At 51.2% G+C, this 13779-nt stretch overlaps 2 protein-coding genes across 3 annotated transcripts; both read left to right on the top strand.

Annotated features, from left to right (window-relative positions):
* Window positions 1-14: 14 nt before the first annotated feature.
* Window positions 15-2901, top strand: LOC120654547 (pentatricopeptide repeat-containing protein At4g02750-like). The gene has a single exon (XM_039932116.1). The coding sequence runs from the start codon at window positions 113-115 to the stop codon at window positions 2081-2083; it is 1971 nt and encodes a 656-aa protein (XP_039788050.1). The 5' UTR covers window positions 15-112; the 3' UTR covers window positions 2084-2901.
* LOC120654548 (protein LOW PSII ACCUMULATION 3, chloroplastic-like) lies at window positions 2219-12007 on the top strand. Of its 2 annotated transcripts, XM_039932117.1 has the most exons (11): window positions 2219-2357; window positions 2483-2925; window positions 3099-3389; window positions 3506-3682; window positions 4455-4502; window positions 4586-4625; window positions 10188-10288; window positions 10507-10699; window positions 10796-10894; window positions 11089-11206; window positions 11593-12007. In XM_039932117.1, exons 3-11 carry the CDS (start codon window positions 3135-3137, stop codon window positions 11714-11716), a joined length of 1155 nt encoding a protein of 384 aa, XP_039788051.1. In that variant the 5' UTR covers window positions 2219-2357; window positions 2483-2925; window positions 3099-3134; the 3' UTR covers window positions 11717-12007. The 2 variants fall into 2 exon arrangements, with proteins under 2 accessions (XP_039788051.1, XP_039788052.1); XM_039932118.1 differs by lacking the exon at window positions 3099-3389.
* Window positions 12008-13779: the final 1772 nt, after the last annotated feature.

The raw sequence follows: 13779 nt of genomic DNA, 5'->3' as shown, positions 1-13779 counted from the left end.
CGTAGCTGTCAGAAAACTGACCACCCCTCGGCCCTTCCTCTCTGGGCAGTTATGGCTGGCCCCTCTACTACTAGTCTACGACCCTGCCTCTTCCGGCCTGGTGCTTCTGAACATGCTAAGAACCTTCCAGAAACTTCCGTATCTGCGCCGCGGTTCACTATACCTCCGCCGTTTCCACTCTAGCGCGCCGCCGCGGCTGCGTCATGACGGCGACATCGTCCGGTGGAACTCCGCCATCACCGCGCACCTACGCGCCGGCAGGGTGGGCGCGGCGCGCCGCGTGTTCGACGAAATGCCCGAGCGGAACGTGTTCACGTGGAACTGCATGATCTCGGGCCTCGTCAGGAACCGGATGCTCGCCGACGCTCGCGGGGTGTTCGACGCGATGCCGTTCAGGAACTCCGTCTCGTGGGCCGCGCTGCTGACCGGCTACGCGCGGTGTGGGAGGGTTGCGGAGGCCAGGGAGCTGTTCGATCGGATGCCGGAACGGAACGTGGTCTCATGGAACGCGATGATTTCGGGCTACGTGCGGAACGGGATGGTTGACAGGGCGCGGGAGCTGTTCGACATGATGCCAGTGAGGAATGACGTGTCGTGGCTGACGATGATCTCTGGGTATATGAAGAGGAAGCGTGTCCGTGAAGCAAGGGAGCTCTTTGACTGTGTGCCTTCACCATCGACTTCAGTGTGCAATGCATTGCTGTCGGGTTATGCTGAACATGGTTACCTGAAAGATGCAGAGGAGCTGTTTGGTCGTATGCAGAGACGGAACCTTGTTTCTTGGAATGTCATGATCACAGGCTATACGCAGGCTAGGATGATGGAGGTTGCGCAGAGTCTCTTTGATGAGATGCCTGAAAAGGACACTGTATCTTGGACAGCCATTGTGCGTGGGTACTTAAAGAATGGTGATGTTGATGCCGCATGGAAGCTGTTCCAGGACATGCCTAACCGTGATATCCTTGCTTGGAACACAATGATGGGGGGCTTCGTGATGAGTGAGAGGTTGGATGATGCATTGAGATTGTTCGCTGACATGCCTGATAGAGATCTGGTATCATGGAATACAATCTTGCAAGGATATGTCCAACAAGGAGACATGGATAGTGCAAATACCTGGTTTAGAAGAATGCCAGAGAAAGACGAGACATCATGGAACACTTTGATCTCTGGGTACAAAGATGAAGGAGCACTAAGTCTGCTGTTGGAAATGACCCGAGGAGGATACAGACCGGACCAATCCACTTGGAGCGTGGTTATTTCTATCTGTGCGTCTCTTGTTGCTCTTGGATATGGAAGAATGGTGCATGTTTGCACAATCAAAACCGGCTTTGAGCATGATGCTTTGGTGATGAGCTCATTAATATCTATGTACTCCAAGTGTGGGCTAATTATTGAAGCTTCCCAAGTTTTTGAGATGATTATGCAACGGGATACTGTGACATGGAATGCCATGATTGCAACATATGCTTATCACGGTCTAGCTGCCGAAGCTCTGAAACTCTTTGACAGGATGACCAAAGATGGATTTAACCCAGATCATTCAACTTTTCTGAGTGTGTTGTCTGCTTGTGCACACAAAGGGTATCTATATGAAGGTTGCCACTATTTTAGAAGTATGCAACAGGATTGGAACTTGATTCCAAGATCTGATCACTATTCATGCATGGTCGATCTCTTAGGAAGATCAGGTTTTGTACACCAGGCTTATGATTTTACAAGAAAAGTCCCTTCCAACCTTCAAATAAATGCATGGGAGACTCTGTTTAGTGCATGCAATGCTCATGGGAATATCCAGCTTGGGGAACTCATAGCAAAAAATGTTCTTCAGTCTAGACCTACTGATGGAGGAATGTATACCCTCTTGTCAAACATATATGCTGCTAAAGAGATGTGGAGCAGTGCTGCAAGTGTTAGAAGTCTCATGAAAGAGCGGGGGTTGAAGAAGGAGACTGGGTGTAGTTGGATTGAGCTGAAGGGGGATGTTGTTTCCTTTTCATCAAATGATAATGCACATCCTTTGATTGAGCGGATATGCCACGAAGTTGATAATCTTTCTGTTTTGATAGAAGAGGCAAGTTAAATGGCAACATCCTTTGATATGTTTATCAAAAGGAATTCAGATGGTTTCTTCGAGATCATTCACAACCACATGCCTTCAAACACTGATATATGGTAGAAGCCATGAATGTCCTAACTGAAAGTCTTTGGGAAGATTACATGGTCCTGCTGGGGTGGATCTCGCTCAATTCTTCTGTGGAGATTCGTTCAAGATCACAATCACAGAATTCAAAACAGCATCATGGTAACTTCCTTTGGAACCTGATGGCTGTCCATGGTTGAGAGAGTTAGCCAAGGTGAGTTACTGGACCCTCAAACCAGATCCTTTCATTAAAATCGATCCTACGTGCAGGTGGAACTCAGAATTTGTAATTGATATTTTCTCTGAATATGTCCCTGATCTGAAAGGTGTTTTTTCCAGTAAAATTGGGCATACCTTAGAGCAACGAGAAATGCTTCGTCCTCAAATCACTCGGATTATGCTAGTGTTCACTGTTCAGTGGTCTTGTAGTTGGAACATGCAGGCGCTAAATAAATTCAAAGTGTTCTTGTGGAGGTTAACCCAAACAGTTTACTTTTGAGGTGCATTGTCAAAAGGAGTGGTGTTAAGCTAGACACAATTTGCCTGACCTGCTGGATGATGGATGAAGATGGGGCTTATTCCTTCTTCAAATGCAAAGCAATAAGAGCTTGCTCGCGACTTCTGCAGTTAGAAGAGCTGAGGTGCCAGGTAATGTAGTTCATATCAGCAAGGAAGCTGTGCCGATTTAATGGGACAGGAAGCAGAAAAGCCAGTTTACCGATTGATTATCATGTTGATGTGGTTGCCAAGGCAAGAAATAGAATGAACTCCAGAGAAAGAATGTGAGTATGGATGAAATTTGCATGCCGGTGATTAATGGAATTGATTTTCCATCTTTTAAAAAGGATATCACAATTCAATTTTCTATTCAACTAGTATTTTTTTTCTGAGAACCTGCTATGTGCATAAATACTATAATTATATCCTAATGTAATTAAGATTTTAAAATATGCAGGGTAGGGGAAAAGTCTGCTTATGAACCTAGAGCAGTATGTTCACACAAACAGACAAGATGGTCCCCACCACAGCAACTGGAGACCACATAATAAGACCTCACAAACAGATTGCTATCCATTTTCTCTTCAATTTTTGCTCAACTTCTCTTTCTCTCACCTTCTCTCCCTCTCCCCACCCCAGTCCCCACGCACATATTCATCCACCCAAGGCTTCATTGGCCATGGCAACCAGCTATAGCTCCATGGCTAACCCTCCATTTACCTCCAAAACTCCCTTTCCCAATAGACAAGTACACTCTCCCAAACAATATATATATATATATATATATATATATATATATATCTTTTGTTCTTTGCTTCCTCTCTGTTTTTAGCCTTTCTTATTATTTTTCTTTGTTTCTCAAAGGCCTCTAATTGGATGCCTACTACAATCAGCAATAGCGATGGCACTGGTTGTATGTTCAGCATGGCAAGAAGAAATTCAAGAATCGGGTTCCAAGTTCATGCTGTCACTGGAGACCAGGGCTCTCGCAATGTGTCTGATGTAAAGTTCCCAAGTGGTTACCCAGAACTCCTGATGCAGGTAATTGGTGGGAGAACTCAATTCCTGAAAGTTGCTAGCTTTATGGGGTGTGATTGATCCTGGGACACGCTACCAGTTTTGCATGTCAATCTTAGTTGCTTTGCAAGTTTGGAGAACTCAACAGGGGACAGGGTTCCCAATAACTTTTCATTTCTAATTTGTATCTCAAGTATGTGAGCTTCACTTTTCAAACAAGGCAAGTTATTGGATAGCTATTTCTTTTAATTAAACTACTGATGCCATTTAACTATCAATTGACAAACTTTTATGGTATGCGTTTTGTCCATGGGCCAGGTACATGCAGTAGGTTAAGGTAGGAATAAGTCAAATGAAGGTAGGCCTCATCTAGTTAAGAAAGCGATGAGGTGTTTTTAGGAAATTAGAGATAGAGATAAAGTTGGAACTTGGATTCCATAGTAGTCAAGGTTAGTTTCATAGGTGTCAAGTCAGTCCTCCCTGTATATAAAGGGACCCGTGATCAGAGTCTCCTGGCGATTGGGAGAAATCCAGTGTTGATGAGAGCAATACTGCCCTTATCCAGTTATGCTGGTCTCATAGCAAGTACATTATTATTTGGTATCACATAGTCACTGTTCCTGCTGCTGTCTGCTGCTGCTCGCCACAACTTTCCAACGCCACTGTTTCGCCTGTATCCTTTGCATTTAGCTGTGCCTTTTAGATGACAGGAATCATTTGTACTTTAGGACGTGCTTATTTTGAGAAGAAACTAGATAATTGGATGACTAACGGGATATACCTGTAGTGATTTCAGGCTAAAGAAGCTGCTGAATCAGCTGTTAAGGATGGAAAGCAGCTACTGGTCAGCTTCCATCTGATCGTTGAATTGGATTATTTCTTTTTTGTGTATCAACTATCAAGATACTCTGACATGACATGTTACAGGAAATCGAGTTCCCTACAGCTGGATTACAAAGTGTGCCAGGTTCGAGATCGATGACCTTTTACATACCTGCTCCGCCAGATTCTGAACATAAGTTGTTTTAGACATGTGCACATGAACTAAGAAAATATTGAAGTGGGAGGTCCTTCGCTTATTACACATTGCAAAAGATACCTCATTCATGAGAGGTGATATCATTCAGTTAGAAAGGTATAATGGTAAAAATAAATTATGGACAGGTGTGTTGGTGTATATGTAAGCCCATGCATAGAGGCCCATCTAGAGGCCCATGTATAGGAACTATATTTCCCACCCTTCTAGGGTTTGGAGGAATACAAGCCATTATTCTCTCCTACATGGTATCAGCTAGCCTTCTCTTCCTCTAGCTGCAGCCCGCCGCCTCCGCCGGCACCATGGCCGGCCGGCTGCCGGCGCCACCCCTCCCTTCCCTCTCCTCCTTCCCTTCCCTCTCTTCCTTTCCCGACGGCCACCCCTCTGCTGCGTGGGATTCCGGCCGCCACCAACCCCTCTGCTGCGTGGATCCCGGCTACCGCCTCCTCCTCTGCTTTGGGAGTCCCCCGGCCGCCCTACGCCGCCGTCGCGCGGCCCCTCCCCTCTCCCTGCCCCTGGCGCGCCGGCCGCGCGGCCCCAGGGCTGGCCGCCCCGATCCGCCGCCGCGGGGACCCTGGACGCCACGGGATCCACCGCCGCAGGGGTCCCCGCCGCCGCCCGATCCGGCGCCTGGGCGGGGGGCGCCGCCGCCGCCCTTGCCGCCGCCTAGGGCGGGCAGGGCACGGGCGTGGCCCCTGCCCCCGACGGCGCCCCTCTGCAGCCGCTGCTGCCGCCCCGGGCTCCCAGGCCGGCCTCCCTGCCCCTGCAGCCGGATCCGCGGGCGCGTGGCTGCCCTGCACGCCCCTGGCACCCGGATCGACGGCGGCCTTCCCCGGCGCCCCTGGCACCACCCCTGCTGCCGGACGCGCGTGGCTGCCCCTGCACGCGCCCGCGCCGATTGTGGCGCCTGTGCACACGCCCGCGCCCGCGCCGGCCGCGGTCCCGCGCCCCTGCACACGCCTGCGGTGCCCACGGCGCTCGTGCACACGCCCGCGCCCGCGGTGCCCGCGCCCCTGCACGCGCCTGCGGTGCCGCCCCTGCCTGCGCCCGCGACGGCCGCGTTGGCTATGGCGTGCGTGCCCGCGCCCGCGTCGGCCGCGCCTGCACCCGCGTGGCCTGCGTTCGGTATGCCCCCCGCAGATGCGCCGTTCGCCGCCGCCGCCTTCCGCGGGCAGCGGATCGCCGCCGACGCTGCTACGGCCGAAGCTGCTCTCGCCGCCGAGGCTTCGGCAGCTCAGGAGCGCGTCCGTGCGACTGCCCTCGCTTGGGAGCATGTTCAGGCCGTCGTCCCCTTCACCGAACACGACGCTCTGCCCTCCCACCAGGCTCCGACCTCTGGATCTGGATCCCGGACCGACCCCCCTCCTTGGTGCTCCTCTCACCGGTCAGACCAGGGGCGGGGAAGGCCGCGGGCGTCGTCGTCGCGGCGGACGTGGTGGTGGTGCTGGCGGCGCTACTTCTGGTGGTACTGGTGGAGGCCGTCGGGGCACTCCGACCCCGACTCCGACTCCTGCTCCTGCCCCTGGAGGTACGCCCTACCCATCCTTCAGCGCCCCATGATCAGGGCGCATCCCGATGTGGCCATTTCAGGGTCAAGGGGGGCCCTCGTCCTCAGCCCCAGCCGACGGCCATGTTCACCGGTGCTGCTCCCCTGTTCGCCGCCGCCCCGCCTGTGCAGGCCGTGGGCGCGCCGTTCTGGACCCCGTCCGCTCAGCCCAGCCAGCATCCGACCTGGCCTGGGGGGTGGGACCAGGCCGCACTGGCGTAGTCTTTCAGCGCCATGGGGCTGACGCCGCCGGTCAGCACCGAGTGGGTCGTCGATTCGGGTGCCTCTTTCCACACCACCCCAGATGCCAATATCCTCTCTTCTGTCCAACCCCCACACCCCTCTTGTCCTTCTTCTATCATGGTTGGTGATGTGTCTTGCCTTCCTGTCACCGCCGTGGGTTCTGCTCCTGGTTCTTTTCTTCTTCCCAATGTCTTTGTTGCTCCTCGGATGGTTCATAACCTTCTTTCCATTCGTTAGTTTACAGCTGACAACTCTTGTTCCATCGAGTTTGACTCTACTGGTCTTACTGTAAAGGATTCGGCTTTCCGGCGTCCGCTCCTCCGGTGTGACAGCACGGGGTCCCTTTGCACCCTTCGTCTTCCGTCTTCCGCAGCGCCACTCTCGCCTTCTTCGTCTGTCGCTTTTGCCGCGATGCCGTCTTCTACCACCTGGCATCGCCGTCTTGGTCACCCCGGCCGCGACGTTCTGGCTCAGCTCAGCCGTAGTACCGATCTTCCTGGTACTAGAGCTCCTGCTGACCACCTCTGCCATGTGTGCCAGTTTGGTCGCCATGTTTGGCTTCCTTTTTCTTCTTCTTCGCATGCAACGCATGCCTTTGATGTTGTTCACTGTGACCTGTGGACCTCTCTTGTTCTCAGCCTTTCTGGCTATAAATACTATCTGTTGGTGGTCGATGATTTCTCACACTACTCTTGGACTTTTCCTTTGCGCGCCAAGTACCTTCCCCACCCTCCTCCACTTCTTTGCCTGGGTGTCCATTCAGTTCGGCCTCACCATTAAGGCCGTCCAGTGTGACAACGGGCGTGAGTTCGACAACTCCACCTCCCGTTCTTTCTTCCTCTCTCGGGGTGTTCAGCTGCGGATGTCTTGTCCGTATACCTCTCCCCAGAACGGCTAGACTGAGCGGATGATTCGCACGACGAACGACGTCATGCGCACCCTTCTGATTCAGGCCTCTCTGCCCCCGTGCTTCTGGGCCGAGAGCCTCCACACCGCCACCTACTTGCTTAACCGCATTCCGTCCACTGCTTCTCCTGCTCCCACTCCACACCACGCTCTCTTCGGTACCCCTCCTCGCTACGACCACCTTCGGGTCTTCGGGTGTGCATGTTACCATAACATCTCCGCCACTGCTCCTCACAAGCTGGCGTCCCGCTCGACTCGTTGTGTCTTCCTTGATTACTCCCCTGACCACAAGGGGTACCGATGTTTTGACCTCACCTCTCGCCGCGTCCTGATCTCCCGACACGTCGTGTTTGACAAGTCGGATTTCTCCTACTCTACCTCCTCCACACCTTCTTCTGACCCCGAGTTGGAGTCCCTGTTTCCGACTGACCCGGTGCTTCAGCCACCTTTACCTATCTGTCCTTTCCCTACAGGTTTTCCCGGCACACCGGCACTGTTTCCGGTGATCCCTGTTGCGCCACGCGCGGCCCTAGGACCTCTTGTCGTGCCGTGCGCAGCCCCGGGGTCTCCTGCTGTGCCACGCGCGGCCCCGGTGCCTCCTCCGGCACCTGCGCGATACGCTCAGCCGGTGCAGGTGTACCAGCGGCGTTTGGCGCCGGCACCGGCTCCGCCGCGGTACGCTCAGCCGGTGCAGGTGTACCGGCGTCGGTCGGTGCCGACACCGGCGCCGCCTCCGGCTCCGGAGGCTCCTGCGACGCCTACACCGGAGCCGTCGCCGCCGCCGCCTCTGCCTCTGCCGGTTCGCTCTCATGTCGAGCCGGCGGTGTACCATCCGCCAGTCGTCCATCGGGATCCTCGACATATCCATCCCATGGTGACTCGGCGGATGGCGTCTCAGGCCGCGACTCTCTCAGCCACCGAGGGGGAGCCGCGGGTCTCTCCGGTACCCTCCTCTGTCCGCGACGCTTTGGCGGATCCTCACTGGCGTCGCGCGATGGAAGAGGAGTGCGCGGCTCTTCTTTCCAACCAGACGTGTGACCTCGTGCCGCGTCCGTCTGGTTGCAATGTGGTCACAGGCAAGTGGATCTGGACGCACAAGCGTCAGGCTGACGGCACACTGGAGCGCTACAAGGCTCGTTGGGTTCTCCGGGGTTTCACCCAGCGGCCTGGTGTGGACTATGATGAGACCTTCAGTCCAGTGGTGAAGCCCGCTATGGTGCGTATGGTCCTCTCGCTTGCGCTCTATCGCTCTTGGCCTGTGCACCAGCTGGATGTGAAGAATGCATTTCTTCATGGCACTCTGTCAGAGACTGTCTACCGCTCTCAGCCAGTGGGATTTGTGGACTCCAGTCGTCCGGACATGGTCTTCCGGCTCAACAAGTCTCTCTATGGTCTGAAGTAGGCTCTTCGGGCATGGTATTCTCGGTTCGCCATATTCTTGCTGACATTGGGGTTCACCGAGGCCAAGTCTGACACGTCTCTCTTCATCTACCGCCGTGGGGATGAGACTGTCTACTTGCTGCTCTATGTTGATGACATTGTGCTCACAGCCTCCAGTCAGCAGTTGCTTCAGCGCGTCATCTCCTCTCTGCAGCAGGAGTTTGCTATGAAGGATCTTGGTCAGCTCCACCACTTCTTGGGCGTCACTGTTGAGCCTCGCCCGTCTAGCCTCCTCCTTCACCAGCGGCAGTACGCACTTGATATTCTGGAGCGGGCTGGGATGACTGATTGCAAGCCCTGCTCCACTCCTGTCGACACTCAGGCGAAGCTGTCTGCTGATCTGGGTGATCCTGTGATTGATCCTACTACCTACCGGAGTCTGGCCGGTGCCTTGTAGTACCTCACCTTCACCAGGCCGGACCTCACCTACGCTGTTCAGCAGGTCTGTCTCCATATGCATGATCCCCGGGAGTCACACCTTGCTGCGTTGAAGCGTCTCCTCCGCTACGTCTGTGGCACTGTGAACCTCGGCCTGGTCCTTCACCGCTCGTCCTCTGCTGAGCTGGTTGTCTACACCGACGCTGACTGGGCTGTCTGTCCGGACACTCGCCGCTCCACTTCCGGCTATGCCGTCTTCCTGGGCAGCAACCTGGTCTCCTGGTCGTCCAAGCGGCAGCCGGTTGTCTCCCGCTCCAGTGCCGAGGCGGAGTACCGGGCTGTCGCTAACGGCGTGGCGGAGGCGTCCTGGCTACGACAGCTCTTGGCGGAGTTCCACAGCCCGCTTGCCAAGAGCACGCTCGTCTACTGCGGCAACGTCAGTGCCGTGTATCTCTCCACCAACTCCGTTCAGCATCAGCGGACGAAGCATGTGGAGATCGACTTGCACTTCGTGCACGACAGGGTCGCCATCGGCGATGTTCGGGTACTCCATGTCCCGACCACCTCCCAGTTTGCCGACATCTTCACCAAGGGACTACCCTCCTCGACCTTCTCGGAGTTTCGCTCCAGCCTCAACGTAGCAGGTGGCTAGTTGTGGCTGCGGAGGGGTATTTGCCCCGTGTGTACTTTCTCGTTGTCCAGTCTTGAACACCGCTGCGCCGATAGTTCAGACTGCGGGGGGGGTGTTGGTGTATATGTGAGCTCATGTATAGAGGCCCATGTATAGGAACTATATTTTCTATCCTTTTAGGGTTTGGAGGAATACAAGCCATTATTCTCTCCTACAAGGTGCCTAGAAGCTCTATGATGGTTTACATTTAAAAATTACCAAACTCAAAAACGACATATTTTGATTTGAGGGAGTACCTTGGTTTACTTCAGGTGGAAATGCTCTAGCTTGTTTCTATTCTTGCTTTTAGGTGATGGCGAAGGAGGAAATGAGATGACTGGAAGCATGCTTCTAATTAGAGAATTTTGTGACCGCTTTGTACCTGCAGAGAAAGCTACTAGAACCAGAGTAGTATGTCCTTTTCTGGATTTTCTAGTCATCAATGTGTATATTTGTGGATGATTGATGCATCATTTAGGAATGCTGAAATAGCAAAAAGGCAGAGTTATGATGATTTGCCTTTGGCAAAATTTTATGAGAGATAGCACAAGTAGATGTACTAGTTACGCCCTGCCTTTATCAACTGAAAACTCCTGGTTGACTCATTGTTCCTATTTCACGTGTTTCAGTTCTTTCCTGAGGCAAATGAGGTTACTTTTGCAAGACAATCAGCCTTTGAAGGATGTTCACTGAAGCTAGATTATCTAATAAAACCATCCTTATTTGAAGATTTTGGTTTTACAACAAAAGTGAAAATGGCAGACCGTGTCAAACCAGAAGACGAGTCATTCCTTGTGGCTTATCCTTACTTCAATGTCAATGGTTTGCCTTCTCTCTTTTGCTTAAGTTTGGGGTATCCCCTCCATTAGTGATCTATCAAACTTGGGCTTACCTCTTTAGTAATATGGTGGCTTACAGAAATGCTTGTGGTTGAAGAGCTTTACAAGGAAGCAGTTGTTGGGACCAACCGGAAATTGATAATATTCAATGGAGAACTAGACCGAATAAGAAGTGGATGTATCCTTCTTCTGTATATATGAAGATTGTCTTATGCATTAGTTAATGGTTTCTGTCTATGTTACCACGTTGTTCTACATTGCCCATTATGGGAACATCTTGCATTGAGAAGCACCTTTCTCAACAGAGGACATCTTGGGCTGACTACACTTACAAATATATGCCTGTGAACTCTAATTCCTTGACTACCAAAGACTACCCGTCATTCTTCTACCCGAAACTTGCAGAGCTTTCCAAAACATTTCTCCCAAAACTGGACACAGTTTACTATATTCACAATTTCAAGGGAGTCAAAGGGGGAACGCTTTTCAGGTTTGCATTCTAATCATATGCCTGGTACAATTAGTTCACCTCAAATCTAGCATCACATGCATTTATTTACATGAGCAAGGTTAGCATAGATTGCTACCCAGAATTTTGCAGATATCATTTCCGGATTAGTCAAAATTGCTAAAAATGGAATGCTAACTATTGTATCCTCAAAACTTCACTATGAAAGGTCTCACCTGTCACACTTTACATAGGATCCTAACTTTATTGCTAACTGTAATTGAGACTTAAGCAAAACACTGGCCTTGCTATATGATTTGGTGATGACACAAAGACTACATGTCCTTCTGTAAACCAAGATTTGACATCTCATCATTGTGCCAAACAATATTATCTCATCATTGTGCCAAACAATATTATCTTGGCAGGTGCTACCCTGGACCTTGGAAGGTCCTGAGAAAAGCAACGTCTGGCAGCTACATCTGCTTGCATCAACAAGAGGAAATGCCTTCGTTGAAGGAAGTGGCCCTCGACATCCTTCCTTCCGTATAGCTAGGATCTGTCACATAGTTACGTGTCAACAATAATGTTTACAAAAAGAAGTCATGTACCTATCTGGACAATGCTTCGTGGCTGCTTTTTCTTTGGTTCGACATAGGAAGGTAGAAAAGAAACCCAGAACGCTCAAATCTATATTTTTCAACGGCTTTGGTTTAGACTTCTGCACTAAGAGAGTGGAAGGTGCTTACTTCTAAGTTGAACATTGCCGCTATCGAATCATGCCCATTGAGCATTGTGTTTTATGTAGGGAGATCGAGAACTACTGAACACATCATATTTTCATTTGTGTTGCGACTTTGCGTGGACAGATGTTTTCTTTGGTTCGACAGGGGGGCTGAATGGTTTGATTTAGCTGCTGTTTGTAGAACACTCGGGCTTATTTAGGGAGATGTTTCCATGCAGAAAACAAATTAAACTACTACTCTATAACAAGAAGCGATGCCGGAGTAGCAACAGGCCATCTTTCTTCAGGTCATAGCCTTGTAGATTCCTGACGACTCCCATGCCCAAGCTCGAGAGATGGAGAGTGAGATGATCACTGAGGCGGATCCAAGCAAGAAGGTTGGGAAGAAACTAAATGTACTGCAGCGTATGTGCAGGTCTTGAAGCACCAGCCATCTCCTATTTATCAAAGCAATAATCTAACTTATTTTGCTGTCCTTTTCATCCGTAGAAATAGGGAAAACCATGTTCATTCTTGCAGGTTATAGATCAGCACGTCTGCATTAATGTAGCATCGCTGCAAAAACACCAAGGCCACATGCATATGGGACCTCACCTAGCAGCTCAAACCATCCTGATCCTTTTCTTGTGCTTGTGCTTTTGTTTTTCTTTTGAGATGGCATTTCTTGCGGCACTTGATCGAATCCTCCTCGTCATCTCGTGCTGGTAGCCTTGATGAATCTTTTACAGGAAGGAGCTGAGTGCGACGATCGACAAAGCAGTTTTGCTCCTGCTGAGATCCTGATGGCTCCTAAGCCCATGCATCTCTAAGCATGACACAGCACACCAAGGTGGGTAGGAAAACTTAGGGCAGCAAGCTAGCAAGGTTGCAACTTTTAACGCAAATCGATCGAGCAAAACTTATGAGGGGTTGTATATGTATGTAGGAGCTGCGGCGGACCGTGAACTTACATCAACATGTACATGACCTTAGGGCAGGTCGATCCATGGCAATTCAAGTCGCTGTCCTGCAGACCGTGAGCTTGAAGCCTGAGTGCCTGACAATAGGGCCAGCATGTGCGCTCAGCTGCATGCCAAACCTCTGCATTGAGAGTGTGTTCCTACCATACCAACATCCCCAAGTGATCCTTTTTGTTTTTGGAATTTTTTTTCTGGTTTGCCACATTTCTTTTGGTACTTGAATCGGTGGACGTCAGTAAAACTAATTATGAAAAATTTATTGAGAGAAAAAACGAGTAATGCCTACGTTGTAGGCTGTATAGCATGCATATCCAAGTTCTCTACAATACTTACTATTGTATGTCTTGGTCACAATATGAGCTGCAGAGAACGTTTCCACTGGACTGGTAGGAATTAGGATTCGGTCACAATTTGGACTCCAGGTTGATGTTACATGGTAGTGATGAGCAACAGGTTAACGAAGATGAGTTCTGCATTCCTCCGAAGCTCTTTATATCAGCTTCCCACTGCATTGTGGGTCTGTTGCAAAACCAGCATTGTCTGCGCTTCCAGTCTAAGCATGGCCACTTCTGGCCGTTTAGGAAACAGATTCTGAGATGACTACTGCACCTTCACAACATGAATGAAACTCAGATGTGGTACTATCACCATGAGAAGAGGATAAGCTACAATTTGGCACTGCCCTTGCGTTGCTTGGATGGTGGCATACTTACTCTATATCATATACGCCGTGGGGTGGGAAGCCTGGGAGCGTCCGGCTGTTCACAGAGCGACACGCGTCCAAGGGAGAAAAGCTCGACGCGGGGCGTGGAATCGTCGCGCCCACAGGCCGTGTCTGCACCGCCTCGGCTGCATGGTGGGCCCGCCAAGTGGATTTGGTGCAGCGAGCTCCCGCGGACGCGCCGCTTCGG

This window comes from Panicum virgatum, chromosome 1N, assembly GCF_016808335.1.
Source record: "Panicum virgatum strain AP13 chromosome 1N, P.virgatum_v5, whole genome shotgun sequence".
NCBI lineage: Eukaryota > Viridiplantae > Streptophyta > Magnoliopsida > Poales > Poaceae > Panicum > Panicum virgatum.
This window is presented reverse-complemented; position numbering and strand designations above follow the sequence as displayed.

What these genes read in the sequence shown, in the direction of transcription:
- LOC120654547 (XM_039932116.1), top strand. Translation starts at nt 113, where the DNA reads ATGCTAAGAACCTTCCAGAAACTTCCGTATCTGCGCCGCGGTTCACTA.
- LOC120654548 (XM_039932117.1), top strand. Translation starts at nt 3,135, where the DNA reads ATGTTCACACAAACAGACAAGATGGTCCCCACCACAGCAACTGGAGAC. An exon ending in ACCCAGAACTCCTGATGCAG is followed by an intron (nt 3,683 to 4,454) that starts GTAATTGGTGGG and finishes TAGTGATTTCAG; the next exon opens with GCTAAAGAAGCTGCTGAATC. An exon ending in AGACCGAATAAGAAGTGGAT is followed by an intron (nt 10,895 to 11,088) that starts GTATCCTTCTTC and finishes TGACTACCAAAG; the next exon opens with ACTACCCGTCATTCTTCTAC.